Raw genomic sequence first — 23703 nt, 5'->3', positions numbered from 1 at the left:
GCACTTTCCCTGTTGTGCTGCCATCTGGGAAAGTGCATTGTATGTAAACACACTGAACTGTACACCCTCTTACAGATGCGCGCACATACTGGTGCAGGTGTATTGAAAATACGTAAAGAGGTTATTTGTTCTCCAATGGTAGCTAATGCATGAAAAATCTTTGTAAATACACGATTAGCATTATATGGACACTGTTTGGGCTTTATATACAAGCTAATCTATATAAAATGTTCAAGAAGATTTATTTAGATGCTATTTTCTACTTCTGTGACTATTTCAGACAAGAAATTGCAATCACAATTCCCAAAATAATGGATTAGTAAAATCCTGAGTAACGTCAAAAATGAAGCATGCACACAGTTGCGGTTAATGCACTACAAAATCCCCAAAATAAAGTAAAGAGGTATTAGATTAAGGCAACCATATGGTGAACAAAAATAATCTGTTTTTTGAGTTTGTTGTAATGCACTACCAACCCATAGGACTAAAAGCATGAATGTTTCCTTCAAAGTGTAATTCTCCGCACACTCAAGGCACATATATTGTGCGTTACTGTCATGTCTTTGTTTTGGCTTGGAATGTATTTTAATCTGGGCCAACCTGCCGGTACAGGAAAACATGAATGCTTCTATTAGAACATGGGGCAGCGCTGGCTCTAGTGGCTGAGTATTTAAACAATCAAATAATACAAAAATAATCCTGACAAAAGAAAAGAAAACACTTTCCCCTTGCAAAACTATTTTTCCCCCAACCATTTTCAAAGATGAAAGAAAGTATCTTAAAACAATGACTCTGGCTTTTTCTTTTTCTTTTTCACCGGCTCTTAAGTCACAGGAGAGAAATCAATCTGGATCAGCCTCAGGGCCTCCATACTGACCCATTCATCTGCGTTTTTCTGTGATTTCTTTTAAAGTTATCGAAGTTAATGTCTATATCCTGCCTATTAATCAAGGGAAATGTGCATAATAAAAAAAAAAAACACTAGCTGGTGTTAACAGATGGATTTTATGTAACAAAAGGACTTCAGCTTAAGTATACGAGTGGTGAGGTTGTAGGCGTTTCTTAGGTGTACTGTCGGTACTATAGGCTATGAACTGACACTACATGGCTTTCTTGCCTCCAACATTTGTGGGAGGTCTGTGTGTGTGTGTGTGTGTGTGTGTGTGTGTGTGTGTGTGTGTGAGAGAGAGGGAGAGAATGTGTGAGAGCTTGCTCTTCCGTTCAACCTTGCAGAGGAGAGCAGTACATGCTGTGCACAATAGAAACATCTCCCACACACAAACATGCTGTCGTGTGTGTGTGGGGACCTATTTTCAAAAAAAGGTGCTGTAAAATGTTAATTTACTTCATAGGTTATAACATCAGTGGTGGTAAGGGGTTGGCAGTGTGTGTGTGTGTGTGTGTGTGTGTGAAAGTGAGGAGGCCAAAAGATGAAGAGAAAAACGCAGTGTCAGCACGGCTGCTATCCCGGCCAAGAGACTGGCACAGGAACACCACGGGATAGCTTGATAACAAGTGTGTGTGTATGTGTGTGTGTGTGTGTGTGTGGGTGGGCAGGTGGTATCTTTGCGAATGTGTGTATTTTTATACCTGAATTGTATATCACAATTGTTAGGAGAGCATATTGAACTTTGAGGACATGTTCTTTATATTTACATGCTCCTCATGTTAGTTTTGAGTGTGTGAATGTACGCAGTGTGCAAGTGTGTGCTGCAGTTTATGTGCCAACCCCCATGCCCCCTCCCTCTGCTGCCATCTGTGCTCCTGGCATGGCTCCTTAGTGCCGGTAATGAAGAGGAACGCCCCCCACCCTCCCCGCCCCACACACACACTCACACACTATCTGCCGTCTCCCTCTCTGTCTCTCCAGCAGTCCGTTCCTCCTTCAACACTTTCTTTTTTTTACCTTTAGATGACTCTGCTGCATGGCATGTGACTGTCTACAAACACACACACACACACACACACACATGTCCACACACAGCTCATCTGTCCCAGGTATCGCTGCTTTTAAAGCACCTTCCTGAATGCGCTTGACTTGCTATTGATTCTCCTTTTAACAGAACCTCACAATGTGTTGTCTCTTAAGTTCAAACGGCTGAATGCTCTCCTCCCACGCAAATGAACAAATCCTATAAATACTGCACAGCACGTTGCTGCACTGAAAGGAACCCCTGACATGAAGTGAAACACACACTGATAACCTGCCCCAACCCAAGATCTCTCAGCGCATCTCTATCGACTTGGATGTGTTCTTTCAAGGCGTTACATTAATTGTACATTGTGTGTAATTTACGGTGGGCAGGTGTCCCTATCACTTTTCGGATATAGTTTCTTGTGGTGTTTCATACATATTTGGAAGCAAAGCAGAATGACCGAGAGCCTTGTTGCACTGTATTCTATTATATTTTAAATTCTCGCCTGCAGCCTGCATTTTGTGTTTTCATTTACAGACATTTCCACCATAAATTGGTAAATAGAAATTCACCAGAATGCAGGAAATGAAGGAGGAAAAAACCCCAGACCCCCAATTAAAATGTGTACCCCCCCATGTTGAAATGATACATATGCTCTTGGCTACAGTCCTAATCCCAATCCTTAACCAATCATTAACCATAACTTCTATAAGTAAGTAAGTAAAATGTATTTATAAAGTGCTTTTCACAGACATTAGTCACACAGTGCTTAACAATTAGAACAACTATAGATCTGACCTCATACATTACATCATTGGAATTTGAACCGTATGTGACTAAAACTAACCTTAATTAGACAAAAGATACATTGCATCGTACTGAAAGCAAATGCAAAAAAGACAATCACGATGTATTTATGCTTTAGCTACCAAATTTGGCCTACTTCAAAAACATGCACACTCGCAATCCCACTCACAGAACCCACACAAACACCATCAAACAAAGCTTTAATCCTACAGCTGTCCACCCTCAATACATACACCTCTATCCTGTGATGTAACCAGAAATAAATAGGTGAGTAAACTGTGACACCCAGTCGGCGATCGCCATGAGGAACACGTCCATAAATAGTGTAAAACTGCATACATGGAAAGCTTTATATTCTAATATGCCATCAAAAAGTAGCAGTCCAGTTAGACTCGTTTTGAGATTACTTGTAGTTAGTTGTCACTGACCCCGAAACAAAAGTTGCTGTTTCAGAAAGCAATCCATTCATGAAAACACCCTCTTAATAATGCATTCATCAAGACTTCCGCCAGCCTGCATAGCGGAACCACTCTGCAGCTAGAAAGGTGAACAGCTTATCCACTCGTCATAAGTGCATCTAGTCGCCGAGTCTCCTCTGAAAACAAACACACCCTCACACTCCATCACACCCTTGTTTACGCTCTGGACCGTGTGGAGGGCTGTAGTTCAGGAGAATTTTTGGACGGCACGCCTCGCCAAACCCCAGGTCCGATGCCCTTTCCCTCATCCCTGCCTCAAATGAGCTCTCCCTTGTGCCAGCTCGGCCTGGAGCAGGTGGGCCGGTTCAGCATGGCGTCACACCAGCCGACACAGCGGCATGTCAAACAGGCGGTCGCAGGCCTGGGCATGCCAGGCACAGCCACGCTGAAAGGCCATATGGGAATAGAGTGTGCTGGGATCACATTGGATAGGCAGACAGTGCGGGATGCGCGGCCTGATTTGACCACGAACCAGAATAAATAGATACAAACGGCAAAGCATACATGTGTGAAGGTCTGTAAGTACACACACACACACACACACACACACACACACGTACCGCCAATGACTATTTACCAGACTGTAGTCAAGGTCTCAGACTTGCATGCTGCAGGCACCATTGCACACACTCGGATGTACACACACACACACACACACACACTCTCTTCTCCATCAAAGTGACAACAGTCCTAGCTGCAAACACGCACCATGCACTTGCACACTTCCTATCAGACACACTCACAATCCACTCTCCATCAGACAGCAATAAACAATCATACTCTACACTCACCAGACCTGGCACTCCCCCACATTCACACCCCCCCCCCCCCCCACACACACACACACACACACACACACACACGCACGCCCCCGCCCTCCCGTATGTCCTCTGCAGACGGTGATGACGGCCTGCGTTTGGGAGGTTAATGGCTCTTTGCTCCTCGCAACCTTCACACTTGATTACTCCAGCCGACTGGTGTCTGGATGGCGGGGCCTCAGCTCATGCACAGCGAAGCCCTGTCTGCCACCACTCTCATATGCTAACCATGTTCATTAGAGATGTTAATGCCAGATTGAGGACGCCGCGTGACAAACGGTCTGGGGACTATCCTTTATAAAGAGCAAACAGGTCTTCTTCTTACACAGAGAGGCTGAGTGTCCTTGTGTTATCACCAGCCACTACACAAGCGCTGGTATCATTGTCACCTTGTGGGTCCGTGTGTCTGTCATCATGGAACACATATGTGTCCTGGAGACTCCTACAGTAGCAGAGGAAGACTACGTGTTTTCAGGTGTTTGTATTTCTGCCTGTGGAGCGTCGTGTAAGATGCAGTCATGAAATTGAACAAGTGTGTAGTTGAGGTCAAAATGATGGTTGAGCTTATGCCCCTGGTCTGATTTGACGTAGCAGCTCGTGTGATCCAATTGTTTTCTTTGATATATTGCACAATACTTATTAACAGTGGTTCCAGCTGGTAGAATGCCTGCCTCTATCAAACTAATCAAAACAGCAGGATATGGGAATTATTTATGACGGGGTGGCCTCTTGAGCTTGTTTCTGTTAAAAAACAAGTTTCTTTACATTCTATTTAGATGCAGACGAGATAGCAACTCAGCACTTATAGCTGTGGGATGCTGATGGTGAGTTAAATTCCATTTTTCATGCAGTATAATCTCCTGCCAGCTTTATGACACACACATATAATAACCTCCAACAAATGTCACAATTAATCATAACTTCTTGTGCAGAGGGTTATATAATTTGTCTAAGAAGCCAGATAACACAAAACCATTATATTCCATAACATTATATTCTGTGGTCTACATGCTCAGCTAAATGCATGATGGCTCTGAATAGTGAACTGGAACTTAACCAACATCAAACTTTAGCAATGTTAAACAATAACACTGTGTATACTGGTGAAACAGCTCCATGGCATCTCTTTATACAAGCGTCAGGTGCACATTGTGAAATCTATCAGTACATCCATGCATTAATCAGTCTCGGTAAAGTCCATCACCACCTCTGGATATGAAGTAAAGGCCTTTGGCATTGCTCAGTGTTGTCTGGGATGTGAGTCACACTGAGAGGTCCATAGGTGATTTCAATTCATTTGGGTCTTGGTTCAAAATATTTCTGAGTTCTATAAAAATGAGTAGATTAGTAAAAGTGATGGTTTGACAGACACCTCCGCATATTTCTCATTTGGGCAATAGATCATCTTAATAAACTATTTTCTCCTGCATTTGTATCCCATATTTACTTGGTCAATACAAATATGTAAACAAAAAGTGCGAGAACAAAAATAATACAGGAGGAAAATGAAATGGGCCAGTGAGTAAATAAGGGCTTATTTAGAAAGATGCAAATGCACATAAAATGATGATTTATGGAACAGCCTTTTGCCAAACGAAATTTACATTTGGCAGTTTTTAGCATAAGGAAATCTAATGCACTGTACAACCAAGGTATTGCCCACTAATCTTATAAATCACACGTTGTTTTGATTAAAATAATCCCTAAAGGATTTGCTTAACTCCACTCCAAAAAACTGCTCCCCAAAGTCCAGACACCTGTTTCTCATATATGCGGTCAGTTCATTTACAGCGCTAGGACTACACTAATGCCTTACTGCCTCAGTCAGAAACTCATTTTAGGAGTCTTGATCAGTAACTTTCTTCTTGTTAACTGCCTTCACTGACTTTCAGATTCTGAAGTGTTTCAAATTGAGCCATTGGAGAGCGTGTTTGGGCTATTCTACATGCATTATACAGTATGTGTATGTTTGGATGGACTTCTTCATTTTCTTGTTTGCTTCTTTTGCCTCAGTCACTCATTGCAGGCCTCATTTACCAAATAGTTATTATACACACACACACACCATATGCTGGAGTGGAAGTAGGAATGACTTTTCTACTGCTGTGCAGTGCGCTTTATGAGGGTTTCTTCGATGGAGTGACCCTTATGGACTTGTTATTTTTGATGTAAAAGCAAAGGCATGCAGCAATGGTTACATAAGGCTGCAGACGTTAATATGGTTTCCATGGCAAGTGACAGGATTTACTTTGCTCTTCAGAGTTATCAGGATAAGACCTCTTTTGACGATAATGTCATTTGGCTCCTATCTTAAGAGATCATATTTTCTATCTCAAAAGCAGCGCAGGCCTATTGCTGCAGATCTAATGAAAAGGTTTGTGTGTGTGTGTGTGGGTGCGTGGGGGGGGGGAGACTGCACGCGCTTCATCTAAATGGCGGTCATCTGCTAACCGCAGCGATGTCGTGATGGAAGGGAAAGATATGATCAGATAACGCTGATATAAAGGAGACATCTCCATCAAGACCCTCGTTCATCTACAGCTCTTTCTCTTTTCCTTCTTCTCACTCATTTATTCCTGTTACCCCGTTCTAACCTACATCTCTCTAACTTTCATCTATCAAGCTCCGCCCCCTTTAAAGTGTCTCTCCTCGCTCCACTGTATCTGTTGTACCCGATATATTTGATGGAGGAGAGTAGAGGGATGTTTTTGTTTATGTGGAGAGGGATTTGAGAGTGGTAAGTGTGGGTGTCTGTACAAATATCTCCTACATGGTGCAAAAGGGGACAAAAAAGACGAGGGGGCCAGGTATGTGTTAGAGTACGGAATGGTGTGTGTGTGTGTGTGTGTGTGTGTGTGTGTGTGTGTGTGTGTGTGTGTGTGTGTGTGTGTTCTGATGGGGAGGGGGGCATCGATGAGAGAAGAAAAATAAGTAGGAGGAAGGGGAGCGGTGAACAGATTATGACCCCCGGCCATGATTATCTACGCCTGCCGCTCTGACCCCCCCGTGCCAATTACAGAGATAAGACAGCCTGTACCTGTGTGAGTGTGTGTGTGTGTGTGTGTGTGTGTGTGTGCATGCACACACACAAGTGTGTACTTGGCTTTCTCTGAAGCAAAATGTGTGTGCAGAGCTCGCTCGCACATAGACATTTGTATTCACCGCTTGCTAACAGGGGCCACACACTTTCTCTTCCCCACTGTTCTCTCCCCCCTGTGCAAAGATGAGGAGGGGGGGGGGGGGGCGCTGGTGCTTTAGAATCCGTGACAAGATAACCTCCTCCGATAGCTTCTAGAATTTTGCACGGCTACCGCATGAAGACATATTTGAGTCGGCAAGATGTTGAGAGAACGGCAGATTGATTTGGAGAAGCGGGGAATGAATCATACGTTTTCCCCGTCCCCTCCAGAATTTTAGTGCTCCCTTTGGAGTTTCAAGCACAGGCAACTCCCCTGCTCCCCTTTCGTTCTGCCATCTGCATCCTCCCTCATTGCTTTCCCTTTTCCCGCTCGCCTTCCATCGTCTGCTTCTCATCTGTCTCCATCGTCCTCTTGTTTCTTTTCTTTTTTTTTCCCTCACCCTCCTCGCATCCTTCTCCCTCAGTCTTTAGAAAAAGAAAAAAGGTCCCCGGGGATGCTGATTTATGATTTTAACTGCATTTTCCAGCATGCTATGGCAGGAGGGTATGGTCCCATGGGATAGCCATCAGTCTTGCAAGGCAGTATGGGTTTCGACAGCTCCAGGCTGCTGCCGGTTCTCTCATTAGAGTCTCTGTAATGAGTGCACATCTAACCTGTCGCCTGTGCCACGCAGCGCTGAGAGGTGGCAGACTGATCATGGACTGAAGCTATGCTGTGAGGTAGACACATTCAAATTCAAAACAAAAGGTCTGGTCCTCTGTGCGGTCATTGACATATGATCGATTTCAAAATATGTGTTTAGTGACTTCGGTGAAAAGAGATGCCCAGAGAGCTTGAACCCTGTGTGGATATGGGAAATCATTTTCTATTGATGGAATAAAAAGATCTTTGGAATTCTGCACCATTGATTCAGAATACAAAACTGTGTAAGTTTATTTGTTGAAATATTGATTGCAGGCTCCCCTTGCACCTAACCTTTATTGAGCTCATTTGTTAATCTACTACGCTAGAGACAGAGAGACTTTGTGCGAACTTCTACTAAAGTGCTAAATTCCTGCAACATCAGAAAAGCTACAAACAACGGCTTCCGTTTTCATGAAACGCTTCGAATCCACCGCACTAAAGCACCTTCTAATATCCACAATGAGCTCATGAAACACATTTGTGAACTCAGAACTTCAAGACTGATAAACCACTTTTTAATTCTGAATACTGTACAGTCATCATCACTGTGTATGGGTGGAGCTCGCCAGGTCACCAGACGTGCATATATACGATAAGGGTAACCATGTCAAAAGTTAAATATCTCCATCTGAATTACAGTGCTCATTACAGGAATACAGAAGAAGAACACAGGAGTGTAAGTAATGATGTCCTTCAAGCTGAGCAAAGCAACTAGCAGAACAATCATCCACAAAACTGTGGCAAAAGTAAACCTGAAAGAGCGAGTTGTGTAAATCCCATCTTGTTACTGGTGACGATGGCTTCAACCACTTGGCTGAGGTCCCTGAGAGGCAGAATCTGCAATCCACTTGAGGTCCCAGAGGGCATCGAGCAAGACAAGCCTGCCACCCTCCCGCCCAACATGCTCTAAAAGATGCTCAGCGGACCCCTTCGTCTCCTTAAACATGCTGGCTCCCGGTGCTTGACCAGGTCCCAGGTGAAAACGACAGAGAATAGTCTACCTTATACAAGTAGACAAATTGAAATTGTGTCCAGAGTACAAGCAGGCAGTGGAACATTGGTGTGGACAGTTGTTATTAGACAAGGAGGGCAGGAAGGCAATCTCCTCTCCCGGTTAGGTCTAGTGAACAGATTGCCTCAGGTGTCTTGAGTTCACAGAGAGCGGAGGCAGGAGAGGAGGCGGTAAATAGAGAAACTAAAAAACACAAAGCACAGTGGCATCCTTGGCAATCTCTTTACACTCGTTTATCTGTCAGCCTTTTAACAGCAACAGAAACATAAATGCTATGGGCATCTGTCTTCATATTGGAGACTAAGACTATTACTACTTCTACTAGGACTCAGATTAATAACAACATGCACTCTTAACAGTTGCAAAACACTGACACTATGAACATTGTAACAGAAATGAGTTGAAAATGACTAAAATATACTGGAATTAGTAAAACATATAGAATATAATGCATTTCATTAAATTGCCAGTTTCAATTTAAGGTTTAACTGTATTTCTTAGTCATTCCACAGCTTTGGTGTCACACTGGCAAATGCTCAGTCACCACATTTTGGGATGACTGTAGCATACGTCCTTATACGTATGGGCCTTCAAAAACCTAGGCCGGGGCGATGTCATTTCATTTAACTGATGAATACGATACGTTTCACTTTCATTCCAATTCTCCGTCGGAGACTTATAACGGAGATAGGGTTTTTTACTTTTTCCTGCTTCAACATCAACAGCAGTACATTGATCTGCCCCCATGCTGGTACTCCTGTCTGTTTCTCCAGACTCCATCTACGGTAGGTAACACACTGAAGTACACCATACAAGCACCACTTAAAAACATCCAAACCGCCCCTTTAATGTTTCTTAACCAAGCCCTTCTACTTTGCTTTAAGAGTTATACATAATGAAACATGCTTGTATTTGTACTTGGCTTCTGTGACAGAGACTCAGTTGATAGAAATGTCTAGCAGCACATTAACACTATATATAGTGAGAGAGCTCGAGGTAACAGTACATCAGGATGTAAACATTAGTAGTGTACATATTATAATTCATCACACACAGACACACACACACACACCTTTCATTCCAGCTGTAGCTATAGGAAAATGTTCTGATTACATATTTCTTTGAAGTTCATAGAGGCTTCAAAGCACTTCTTTATTAGGTCTTTATTCTTTATTTATTATTTCTGTTTAACATTTTAAGAGGCATTCGGTTAATTCCCATTAAAACATGCAGAGAGCAAAATATGATAAAATGTGTGGAAATTAAATGAAGTAGCATTAATGGAGAAGATATTTATGTGCATATACAGCATATATATATATATATATATATATATTTTTTTTTTTTTTTTCATATGATTTGTGTGGACCCGGCAGGGAGGTTGGTTATATCCAATGTGTTTCCACAATGTATGTTGTCTTACTGGTGCTTAACAGTACACAAACGTTTAATTACTTTAAACTTGTTAACTACTGAGAAATGTGTAACTCATGTGTTGTCCATCGCTGAACTAGATGATTGCTTTTGACCTAAATCTATTTATATCACATGACGTAGCCATCTCTGAGGGTGCACAGATCTAAGGCATTAATAACTCTTATTGGCTCATTGCATCACATTTGGCCCGGGGTTTTGGAGGATGAAATGAACATTAAAGAAAAAAGTGCTAACCTCCATTGGAGCATTAAATTGCCTTTAAAAATCAAATCCCAATCCGAGCATCTCTAAAATACATTTCATACAGTCGAACTCCGATAGATGCTCAAACTCCAGAAACCGTAGGACGTCGTGTGTGCTGGCGGTAACTTCTAGTGCCTACAGCAAATGCTTCTTTGACATCTATTTGGCTGAGATACGATGTGATGACTCATGATTTAAGAGAGCGATTGGAAACTCATTCAAATTCAATATTTGAGAACGTAAGCCAGCCATCTGCTCGGAGACGAGCGAGAACTAACAGGGGTAGCTGGTAAGACACTTTAATACTAATTAGACTGAACAAACCACTCATTCAAACACAAAGTGACCATGACACCTGCAGTCTCTGAACACGAGTACTGTATCGGCGGTGACAAGTTACAGGGCTCTATGAACTGTGCTACATATTCCAGTAGTCGTGACTGTGCAAAAAAAACATGGGGGAGGAGTGTGAAAGCTGACAACTTGGGTAGAAGCAGTTCAGAATGAGGAGGGTGACATCGTCAGTGACAGAAATACACCGCGTTTGTGTGGGCAAACTCCAAGACTCATTCCCCTGCCCACAATACGTGTCAGATGAGGCATGCATCTGTGAATGCACGTGTGTGCACATCTGTCTTAGTGGGCGTTCACATCACTGCGGCAGCATTAGATGTACTCATCTCCCGGTGCAGTCACTTATCAGTGTGCTATCCTTGCTGGACTATACAATAGTTAAATAAAAAAAAAAGCTAAAACTGTGAATCTAAAATCTCTTATCTGGAAAATTACTTAATTATAGGATAAGGAGCAGGTGAAAAATATGCCAAGGTATTTAGTTAGCACTAAATGATAATCAATAGGATGTTGTGCATTTGTCCAAATCAATTGGTTTCCCTATCTTGGTTGGCCTCTTGCAATTCATTTCACACCACAGGTCTTGTTTTTTTGAGCAAAGGTATCTCACTATCTCACAGTGCTGGTCAAAAGTACTCAGGGCCGTGGAGAGCATTTTCTGGTAAAGACATCTCTTGAACGAGCACTTCTGGGTAATCCGTTTGAGTGGCAGCAGCCGCCATGGCTCAACAGACCCTCAGACGCTTTAACGAAATAGTAAACTGCAAAAAATAAAAATAAATCACAATATTCACCACAATGAGTAACTTTTTGCTCATCTCCAGTGGTTCCACTTCTCACCTTGCTGCAGTGATGTAGAAGTGTACTCCAGGACTCTGTGACATCACACGTCAACAGTGCGACACTGACCTCTCTGGTTGAACGTTTCTTTCACCTCAGGGTGTGGTCAGTAGGGCCACATACACTTTGCTAGATATTTCAGTAGGCTTGACTGTCACACCTACCCAACACCCTGCAGTGATGGACCTTTGTGCACATGCCCCTGCAGCAAGGTGAGAAGATAACCCTCTTTTCATGGGGAGTTAAGTTACTCCTTAAGGGTCTGGTGGTGCTCTGCTATCAACATTTTAACAGCACTGATGCATATTTTCAATCTGGCAGGAAGAGCAGGTAGTAAACACAACATTTGTTTGAGACCATAGTAGTACAGATTACTACCATTATGCTCTACTCGTATACTCAAGCCAAGACGAGGCTAACCTTTACATTAACAGTGTGCTCACAGATGTTGGAATCTTTAACACGCCTGGTATGCACACAAGTGAGAGATTTCATCTGAATGGCAATCACCCCGTGTCTGTGAACTGCTGTGGAATTCTAATGCTCACCAAAGTCGTCAGGTTTGATTTAAACACTTAATTAATGGATGAATAGCAAAGCAAATTAGCTGAACAGTCACCAAAAAGCTATTTAATCACACATTAACGGCAGTTTACAATCATTCTTGCTCATATTACGCTCTATAAAATAGTATAATACGTTCTCATTCTCAACTGTTCACATACGGACGCTTGGTCAGGACGGCTTGCCATCACTTTTTTTTTTAACGCAGCCAACAAAAGTACTTGGTTAACTTTTGCAAACGTTTTGGATAGAATGAGTACATTTGTTACGTAACTTTTACATTATTTCAGTTAACTTACGTACGCAACTTAACGTTGACTTTTGGTGTCACACGGGACACAGACAGCTGTCTCCTGGGTGAAGGTCATGAGGTTTTTTTTATACCCCGCCCACCTCCCTACGTGGACTCTGTCGCAGATACTCTTCATACTACGTCACATGACTTCCTTTGTTCTGAGGGTCTATTATTGCCGCGGATGGAATTACATTGGAGTTAGTTGAAAGCTTGGTGCGTCTCATACAGAAGCTAAAGGGTGCCATATGCGTCGGTATCAAACATCGAGGGGCGTGACAAAGCAGGCTGAATATCAATGCTTCATCGCCTGGAAGCATCTGTTACTGTCAGGTTACATAACACAATGACAGATTCATATGCAAATGATTCATATATGGTGTATTTTTGTTAAGGTTTGTTTTTGCTTCCATATGCTACCATACTGAACTGTTATCAGTTACTTCACATCATTTCTATACACACAGACATAGTGTGTGTCTCTGTGGTCTGAAGTGAGAGCTTGCAGGTCAAAGGGTGTGACATTAGCAGACGGAGTGCTCGTGCCCCGCATGCTGGCCGTATGTCACGACAGATCTCATCTCATCTAGCGCTAAGAGAAGGTGCTGCTGGCTGCTGGAAGGCCACCTTCCAGACAGATATCATCAGCCTGACACCCTGACCCGACTGGAGCTGAGTTGCTACAGCTCTGCTCCATATCATATCCAGTCGCATTAAGGCGGGAGAGCAGGGTCACAACATGCAAGACGTGCAACAAAAACACACGGCTGATCAGTCTCAGAAAGCATCAGAAATAAAATAGTTAAAAGTTGAACTAGAGTAGTATTAGTAGTAATGCCACAACAAACAGATAAACGATAACATAATGTATCTGAGTCATGCTATCAATATGCTAATGATTCAATTGAATTTACTGGTTTTCTGATGATCCTATAGGCTTACTGTATCTCGAGGAATCGACCGCGAGATGTCATTGAATAAAGTGTTGTCTGTAGCTCTACCCTGGTTTTCTTCCACTCTATTTCTTCTGCTCTCACTTCTGCTTCTCTCTCTCTCTCTCTCTTTCTCTCTCTCTCTCTCTACCAAACGCAGTCTCTCCCCCTCCTTTATGCACTCACACACTGGTATGTTGGGATCCTTTACAGAGTGTGGTTTGTGCAGAGTGGCCGTGAAAGAGGGAACTGCTGTACAAGGGCGCTCAGTCAACCAAAGAATATAATGGTTAAATAAAATGTTCCTTGTAAAACTGCTGAAACACAGTGTTCCACGTGAAGTGTTCCAAGCAGTGAATACCAATATTTAAAGACAGCAGCTGAATTAAGAAAAGAAATCAATGACAAAAGCGGTCTTTCCATTATAGTAGTATGAAGAAAGAATGGACATTTTATGAAAAACTAAAGCGCCCTCTGACAATCTCTGACTGCAACATCTATCACGTCAAAACATACACATCTGTTGTGACCTCAACCACTACATGAGATCATTTACAACAACGTGGAATCCAAGTCAGTTCCAGAGAAATGACTGAGCCCTGCGGTGGGATGAAAAAATAAAAATGAATCCTCCCCACTACAGGGAGATCACACAACATCTCCAGTGCTTGTCCGCCATCTAGTGGTCAACCCGGAGTCTACATATCCTCTGAGCATTATTTGAATGCGTGTCATGCCAGTGGCTCCACACATAATAAGTGGTGTAATTCGTCATACACTGAGACCACTTCCATGCCTAGCGGAGGCTTTTGAAGTTTTTGGATTGCACTCCATAAAGTCTGACATAAACAGCGTTCAAGTGTATTTTAAGTGCAGGGACGTGACACACACACAGCAGAAGCACAGAACACGGATGAGTGTGGTTCACATACCAACACATTTGTGTGGAGCACTTTGCACTGACAACATTGATTATGTAACCATCGCCACTACATAATGAGGCTAGCATTAATAACTTCTGACTCAATGTGAAAAACAAACTGTGATCCTTGCCCAGATCTAATCCTTGGTATATATGACTGATGATATGTACCGATGACTCAATAAATACATTGCTAAATTCGATAAACAAACTTAAGAAAAGCAAATAAAACGCACTCGCTGGTATTCTTACGCTACCTCCTCAGCTGTTGGGGTTAATCAAAGTCAAGTCGCAATTGTTCCACCCTAACAAAGACACCATGCAAATGAAAGAACATACACACAGACACAAACTTTGTTTCAGAACATCAGGTTTTCTCCATCTTTGTCACTGTGGCTGGCAGCACTTACCTGTGGGCTCGTTGCTCAATTGTCAGTGCTTATGATAGAAATAGCAGAGTGCTATCATGCTGTCAGCATGGGGCACAAAAACATTGGCTTGCTCTGAAAAACAAGCGTGCACCAGGTGGTGCCGTCTCTCAATGGATAAGCAATTAGGCTTTCTGGGGGCCAAAACTACAGTTTGTCCCACATAGAAAACAAGCAACACCTGTGTGTGCAGCCGAGTGGAGCCGAGAACGGGCGCCGTATAATAGAAAATAGGAACATCCAACAGGTGTGTGTCAAGTTGCCCTTTTCTGAATGCATTATTGGTGAAGGGTGACAGGTTGACAGGAGAATGATAGTGGTAGGCAAGCGAGAGGATGGCAGGATGAGAAATCCAGATAATTATGCAAGTGAAACATTAATTAAATGTGTGACAGAAAAAGGATAATCAAAGTGACAGAACTTATGGAAAGAAGATAAATATGACTTAGATCATGTATTGGAAAAACGGGTGGGGGGGAGACATACAAATGAGGTGGTAAGGAGGACACAAATGAAAGATGACGATGAGAAAAAAAAAAGATGCTTAATGGAATAATGAATTCAACATATTCAAAATATGGAAGAGTGACGTGGTAATGAGAGAGGTGTCACTCATCATGAGGTCAGGAGACAGCAGAAAAGGGCCACTGCACAGAATCAAGATGAGATAGACAAATACACTTTAGTCAGAAAAATGGATAGAACCACTTACTGAGGTTACAGTCTATCCTGATACAATCTGGCGGGAGAAAGAGCGGAAATGGTGAGATCAAATCAAAAAAAGAAAAAAAAGAGCAAGAAAGAGACAGAAAGAGGATAAAAGAGAGAAAAAAAAAGACATTTTACATCCTTCAAGGTACATTCTGCAGACAACCAAGCATTGCTCTGGGGCCACCATCCGGGGACAGGCTCTGAGTCAGGATCACCCTTTTCATCCATCAATCCCATCACCCATCCCTCCTTCCACCCGATACCCCCGAAGCACAGCAGAAGGCAAGACTCATCGTACACCACGAGGTCATACAGTAGGAGAGCATGAGGCAATGTCAACATATTGATGACACTTCAAAATAAACGATGCTCCGTTGTTGGTGTAATAAACACTTTATGCGATTACAGAATTCATAAAGTTTTATATGCGAGTGCATTAAAATACGGATCAAAGATTTAACATTCCATCTGGCAAAACCGTGAAGCTTATATCACCTTTTTAAAAATGTTTTACGTCAAAAGTCTGTTGTTTTCCTCTTTGTAAATCATAACAACAAAATATAAAGCATGCAATACTTCACACATCATAAATATATGATTAACCTCATTAAACAAGTCAGATAGAGCCTAATCATTTCAACTGCACAGCATGTTTTGGTCAGAATGGGATGGCCTAAATAACTGGTTGCTTTCTTGACTAGGGCTGCAAATAAACTCCTTTTTTGCTGCATCTGCTGTGTGCTCACTGGAGTGGACGCAGGGTCTTGCACCTTTAACGTTAGCCCCCCATTTCCCAGCAATTTGAGATTCACTTGCCTTCTGCAGCACTTTGGGCATGAGAAACCCAACAGTGTAAATGACAAGAAAGGGTGATCTGCACATCCCAGCCACCTCACGCCTGGTGCACACACACTGCAATAAGACGCTGCGCTGCACTATTTGCTACAAATGGTGCCTCAAAAGCACATCATTTTACAAGATGCGTTGTCAGGCGGTGGAGCGTTGGATAAAAAGCTTTGCCCTTCAACTGGAAGACTGTGGTTGAAGTGTCAGTAAACAGCATCTCTGGAAAACAGTAAGAAACTGAATCCTGCTCTGTAGCTGACCTTGACTTTTTAGAAAACAGAGACTTCCTTTACAGGGATCATGAAGCATCCAATTATTATTATCCGAATATCTTATGTTGAGATGAATTCATTGCTGTTGCTGTAAAGTGTGTGTGCATGCGGCAGCGTGGTTGGGTTGTGTTCTCGAGCTGTCAACCGCTACAGAATAGTGGACACAAACAGCCAGGGACCAGCGTCACGCTGCAGAGAGGTGGGGGTCATGTAGCTAAGGGCCACGTCTGTTGGTAAGCAGCAGTGTTTTCTGAATAGGAGCCGCATTTGTGCAAAATGCGTTTTTGAAAAATGTAGAGGTTGTCCCTACAGGATGTGAAGGTTTTTTTAATCGATAAGTAATAAATTAAATGTCGGCCGGCTGTCATATGGGAATGTTAGTGTGATAGACTTAGCTGACACACTAAAAAGGTTATCGCCATTATCTATGACTCAATATCATTAGGGTTAATTATGTCCAATTATAGCCTTTCCTAGTGATTAATCAGCAGGAATTTAATTATCATTCAATCGGTCATTATTGTGACCGACGGGATGAAATGGGCAAGGATTAACGCCTTAACAGATACTGAGGATTCCCTGCGGATGTGATATACTTTAGCTGTTAATTAATCCCCTTGCAAAAGAGCTGAGAAAATCCTGAGCAGCGAGTTAGCGTCGCTCAAATTCTTTCAGGTGTCATTATAGCCCAGTTGAAGCCACAGCAATGGAAATGTGGGTCCCAGCTCTCTGTGGGAAAAACGTGGACACATATTATCGATGTTTTGGATCAGCTGCAAATGTGTGGTTTGGGGGCCTGCTAGCAGTTCAAGCTGTGGGCGGCAAGGACAAATGTGTGTGCAACTTCAGGCACTACAGCTGTGAGGCGGTCTCTCTGACTGTTTGATCCAAGGGCCGCAGACATAAAGGCCGTTGAAGGGATGAAAAGTTCCATCTTCTGAGTCTTGGCCAGGTGGGGTGTTGATGAGCGACAGGAAATGAGAGCGAGAGAGAGATAGAAAGAAAAGCGAGAGACAAGAAAGTAGAAAAAGAGAGAGGAGCGACCACCTCCGCCCCCCCCCCCCCCTTCCTGTCTCTATGGTGGCTTAAACTCTCATATTCCAAGGTGCAACTCTGTCATGCTCCTCCTAGTTCACCGCTGAGAGTCCAAACAGACTTAAGATATCCTTAAACTGGAAGGTCATACCCATCTTCCCCAGAGCACTTATATTGTAGTGCAATGACATTTTAATGAGTCAAAAGGTCTGCATTCCTGCAGCCTGTTAGTTCTTTGAAACTATCCATCTTACAAACCCTACTCTACAATTTCACTGACCTTCTCCCAACAAGATTGCCTCCCGGACCTCTTTACACCCCCCTTCTTCTCTGAACTCTGTAATTACTTATGATGAAGGTTCATATCTCCTCCTAGCACCTCTGGGCAGAAGTAGAGCCAACCAGCCCCTCAGCTAACGCCACCAAAACTGGAATAGAGCAGAACCACGAGGAGGAGCGACATATGAGCGAGGCCACCTCTAAGCTTCTGGAGACAGGCTAGTTAGTGGGGTAAGGCTCAGGATCAGGCCGGGGGTACTGTTAGAGATGGAGCTTTTAAACAGGAGGAGTTGCTATGAGGCTTCACAGGGAACAAAGGGAAGTGGGTGAAAAGCAGAGGGGATGGGGTGGGTCCAGGGGTCAAATAATATGGAAGATAAATGACTACAGGGTGGCTCCCCTCAGTGGGCACAATGGGGAGGGGTAACTTTACATTTTGACTTTTAGTCTTATTTTCCTGCAGCAAGCAGTTAATGGAGGAGAAGTTTCTGTATTTGTACCTCAGCAAATAAATAGCAAAAATAAATATACTGCTGGCATTTCTCATTTAAACCAAAGGGCAGTGATGGGCATATGCTAGCTTATTAGCTTACTGCACAGCCAACCAGAGCTATTACATGAAATGAAGCGTGCTCTACCATACAAAACAAATCTGAAGTAACTGAGGGACAAATTTAGAAGCTTTTCCCCACATCTGTCAATAGAGAAAAAAACAATGGTGTGACACTCAAAATGTCAAACCATCGTTCTAAGTTCAGCAGTATACGATGCTGAAATACAGAGCGAAGATGAGGAGACAGGGGATGGTAAGGGAAAGGTTAGCAGGGACAGCCACGATGAATCACGGGGGCCTACCGAGGTTCACGGTGAGCTTGACGCGGCCTCTGTCCAGCTCCAGTCGCAGGGTGTCCGCCGACTCCTTGGAGGTGGTGGCCATGAGCAGGCCGTAGGCCCGCTGGGACATGAAGCGCATAGCCACGTCCTCGGCCTCCGTGTGCATGGTGACCGGCATGATGATCTTCAGGTACATGCTGCCGTCATAACTCAGCACCGTCGCCTCTGGATGGGGGGGAGAGGCAGACGGCAGAGGAGGGACTGTGACAAGTGGGTTACGCATTACACAGGAGAGCTAAAGACTGTAAAGGATTCTGGGATATGAGCACAGAGGTCGATTGGATAGGACAGTCCAGTATCGATGGTCAAGTTCAAACAGTCAAAGTCAATGTCAATCTTGTGTTCAAAACACATTTAATTATGTTTGGGAAAATACTCCCATAGTATGTACTTAAATTCCAGTTTAATTAAAACAAAGTGATCAAAAGATACTATCATCCATCGCTGCACTTCTCAGGCATCTACCTGGTTTTAGAAAGTGGGATGGCACCATGTACACTGCAGCCCTTTGTCTCCCTTTGTGTTTTTGCAATTGCATCTTCATGTGTGCAGAATATGCTCTGGTTATTTAATGACCAATCTACCACCCACAGCACCAACATCACAGACAGAAACCCATGGCCACGAAACATTCATATTGAATCCACTATCGTCTTCCAGCTCAGAGAAAATGTAAAAAACAAAAGACATCCTTATTCACACGAGGCACTGCCCGTGGTTACTCTCTGTAGAATCAGCCATGCCTTAAATAGACTACTGTGTAGAGTGACAGTTCCCCGAGTACTGCTCTTATTTTGCAGTGTGGGTTGGTATGCGTCATCGTAGGCTATCGTGAGTCACTGTCACCATGTAAGCGAAACGCTTAGGTGTTAAATGATGGCAGTGAAATAAGCAGAACAGTCCCTGCTTTGGGTGGACAAACTGGTAAAAAGCAGTGATATTTCAAAAGTGAACAACATAGATTTGCTCACACTGGACCAACACACGTCTTACATACCTGAATTACATAACGGCGCCCCAAAAAATATGAATTATCACCCTAACACCAGCTCAAAACACCATCATAGCTTTGAGTTTGATTTGGCTTGGCATCATGCAATTATTCCTCTAGTTAATATATGTTAATCTATGCACTCAGTCTGTTGACATGGAGTAATATGCAGCTGGATATTAGAAAACGTCCCCTGTACCACATCCCTGCAGTAACACAAAGCTCCACCAGATGGCAAAGGTGCATCACTGAAAGCACACCTGCCATGTGAGCACCTAGAGGAAAATAAATAAATATCACCCTTCAAAATAAAGACATTTCATCCTCTACCTCCACTGTCCTGATTTGAATCCAATCTCTCCTTCCCTCATTACCCCCCTTGTCCCTCAAAATCCCATACTGTCATGGCTCACTCACCCCCACAGACGTGCAAAGGCAGATCCCGGAGCCTGCAGCTAATTGGAATGAATCAGACGTACGTGGTGCTATTTGAATAGCTCACCTCCCCTCGCTGTGGCTTAGGCGCCACCTGGGTTTGCGTGACTGACACAGATGGCGGCGGTAGGCCTGGCTGCTCTGTCACGCTGTTGTCAGCCTCTGAGTGCTTCAGCACCCCACCCCACCCAGCCAGCGGGCGCCCAAAAGCCCCCCAGCCTCGGGTGTCATTTGGTTTAGACATGTCTCCCTGTGGAGTTCTTACTCCCACCATACAGCAGCTGCTTGGTTGTGTGAAAAACAAGGCAGCACATTGTTTAAATGCTCATTCTACACTTGTTTTCACTCGCTTCTGCTTTATTGGATGGAGTTTACAACATGCATTGTAAACATTGTACATCCCCCTCCTTACCTATCTCACAGTTGGCTCCCAGGTATCCGGTGTCGATGCAGTCGCATATGTAGCGGTTCCAGCCCTCTTTGCACAGACCAGCGTTGCCACAAGGGGCGCTGCTGCACCTCTTCTGCAGCTCACGGGTGCAGAAACTGCTGACGCCGAACGCGCTCTGGATCTCAGCCAGGCGGCGGACATCGCGGCTCTTGCCGTCGATGAAGAGGTCGCGGACGCAGCCCACGTAGCCGTAGTTGAGCAGCGCCGTCCAAACCTCTGGTGGCATGATGAGGTCCAACTTAGACTCGGGCAGCCCGCCCAGGTATATGTTGCTGTCCAGGTCCAGGATTTCACTGCCCTCTGGGGAGCTGAAGGGCATGCTGCGGCTGTTGACTGAGATTGATCCTTGAAGGCAGAAACACAGTTGTCAATTGAATATTCAAATAGTTGTGATTAAACATGATGAAACGTGGGAGAGGTGTGTGGTCTGGATAGGTGGGACAGTGGGATAGAGGTCAAGTGGCTGAGTGAGTGGGCAAGTGAGTGAGTGTGGGAGGAGCAGTAAGTGGATCATTTAGGGATATAAAGCACAGACAGAGGGACATACAAGAGACAGGGAGAATAGATGACAGTAGAGTGTGTGTGTGTGTGTGTGTGTGTGTGTGTGTGTCTAATGTGTCTGTAATAGGCTAAATGGAGGAGAAGGGAAGCAGAATGCAGCAGGGAGTGGGTGAGACAAAAGGCCCTCTATCTTTCTGTGATTAACGACTCCGTCTTAATTTTCTATTAAAAGCCAATTACAGCAGGAGCAGCAGTGAGATCACATGCATGCTCGCGCACACACGCACACACACACACACACACACACTCATTCACACCCTTCCTCATTATAAGACGCCATTAGGGGGAGATATAATGTCCTAGGTGCGTGCCCACCTACAGACCATTCATCAGACAGCAGACACTCAAGCACGCAGATGTCCCTGTTTGTGCCCACATGCTGGCAGAGACATCAGAACACAAGTCTCTCCTCAGGTAAATAAACTCACATCAACTAATACCACTACATATATTATTAACTCTACGCCTAACCATTTCTTAGCTTTTGTTTTAGCATGTGTGGATTAGTTTGGAGAGCTGTTAGACTGGTTTTGCACTCTTTTTCTGTGGCAAATGAGTCCTCCTAATCCAATGAACTCTTCCAGTCTGCTGCCTGAAGAAGCTACAAAATACTAGGAAAGTAGTTATAGATTGAGTACAAGTTTAGTCCAAGTGCACATCTGTTTTGTAAAATAGCGTGGAGCTAGCAACAGATTACACATTGGTGTACATATGAGAAAATAACACTTAGGATATTTGATGATACCACCCAAAGCACAGTTTGCACAGTCAAAATAGCACTTTTTTCTTGATGGTGTCAGTATCAACTCTGCTAAAGCAAACAGATCTGTATCATTTTCTGACGTGCTGCTACTTCAGTCAAATTCTAGATCAGCTGGCAGAGTTTAAACAAGTTTAAAGCACTCCTCACCTTTCCTCCCTTGCCTCTGGAAATCCACATGGCACCATTCCCCGTCATTGACCTTCTTGTTGCTGGACTTCAGCTTTGTTTTCCCAGAGCCCATATCGATCAGCAGGTACAAGTACCCCTCCAGCAGCTCCATGGCAAAGTAATCTGTCTTCATCTCCCTACCGGGCCTCTGCTCTTTGGGACCCTGAGGACGGCCGTGGCTGAACAGCAGGAGCCCACTGGGCTCCGTAGTGCGGAAGTCGAAGGAGATAGATCCCGTCTTCTTGGTGTTCCACTTGGGCAGGGAGATGTAGGACTCGGGGGTCTCAAAGGTGACGGGGTCCAGGGCTGCCACGTCCTCACAGCGGAACACCAAGTCGCCATTCAGGGTGATCTTGGGGTCGCGCTCGATGGCCAGACGAGACAGCTCCAGTTTAAAGTCGTTGTTCTTGTACACCACCTGGAGATCAGAGCGGAGAGTGATTGGTAATAATCCTGTATAAAATAGTGGTGCTGACGTGTGATTGGGGATTCATTCATTGCATCTAGAACTGGATAAATATTGTAAAATGGACTTTCTTTTAGACTAAAATGCAGCTGCAGCAGAGAAGAACATTGCATCCATAATGGTGAGACCCTGCAGATGCATCCTAATTGCCCAAATTAATTTCAAGTGTCAGTTATAGTGGCTGCTGGGAAATTGTGTCCGCATGGGGAAGTGATGAATCGAGACATGAATGAAAAGCATGACTTCCTGTTGATCAGTACTGTAGCGAGAAACCGACATCGGTACAAAGTGCTACAGAAGCTGTTTTTCGACCTTACAACCAACGCTCCCCTCAACAAGACATTTAGTTAACATGAGTGCTCAGTTTATTGATGCTCCATGATTAGGAAAATCCTTCACACTTTGAACATTTCTAAACACTGAGCCCAAGGCACGCACGCACGCTTCCTTTGACTTCAATGATGTCTGGGTTGTGTGGGTACACAACATGCTCAGTGCATCGTCACCACTGTATAAACTCTTGGTCAAATCCACAACGCGTATGAACTATTGGTTGTTGAGCAAAAGCTGCAGGTCAAGAATGTCAGCACACCGGAAAATAAATTGAAAAAAACCCTCAAAAGGCTCGAGGGGAAAGTCAGACGCAGGGAGAAGTGAATGTTGCTTACGGCCCTAATGTAAATGTCTCCGACAGCCTTTGATGAAATACTGCTCTATTGTTTCAGCTCAAAGTGTATGCCTGCGCCTCACTATGTGCATTCATAATGGATTAAGTGCTAAAGGCAAAGTAAATTATCCTTGTCTTTGTTTCAGTTCTCCTTTTATTTGTTGAACACTCTGTAGACAGCGTTTTGAGAGGCCGTCCTCAAGGTAATAGTGTGAAGCAGCTGAGGCCTTTGCATTTGTTCGTGTGTGTGTGTGTGTGTGTGTGTGCATTCTCTCCTGATTTTAGGGCTCTTCACG

General features: G+C 43.8%; 1 protein-coding gene across 36 annotated transcripts in view; it reads right to left on the bottom strand.

The window, feature by feature from the left end:
- The window catches only part of nrxn2b (neurexin 2b), a 528601-nt gene that overhangs the window by 300301 nt on the left and 204597 nt on the right, over positions 1-23703 (bottom strand). For 24 of the 36 annotated variants that reach the window (XM_076087035.1, XM_076087033.1, XM_076087040.1 and 21 more), the window contains 4 exons: positions 22254-22692; positions 20744-21127; positions 18867-19070; positions 15581-15607 (listed from right to left, as the gene is read on the bottom strand). In XM_076087035.1, the coding sequence (XP_075943150.1) occupies positions 15581-15607; positions 18867-19070; positions 20744-21127; positions 22254-22692 (1054 nt within the window). Of the gene's footprint in view, positions 1-2743; positions 2753-15580; positions 15608-18866; positions 19071-20743; positions 21128-22253; positions 22693-23703 lie in introns of all 36 variants that reach the window. The other 12 variants (XM_076087049.1, XM_076087058.1, XM_076087068.1 and 9 more) reach the window with 2 other exon arrangements.

Source organism: Anarhichas minor, unplaced genomic scaffold (assembly GCF_050575085.1).
Source record: "Anarhichas minor isolate MPS153535 unplaced genomic scaffold, ASM5057508v1 ptg000009l, whole genome shotgun sequence".
In the NCBI taxonomy this organism is placed as follows: domain Eukaryota; kingdom Metazoa; phylum Chordata; class Actinopteri; order Perciformes; family Anarhichadidae; genus Anarhichas; species Anarhichas minor.
This window is presented reverse-complemented; position numbering and strand designations above follow the sequence as displayed.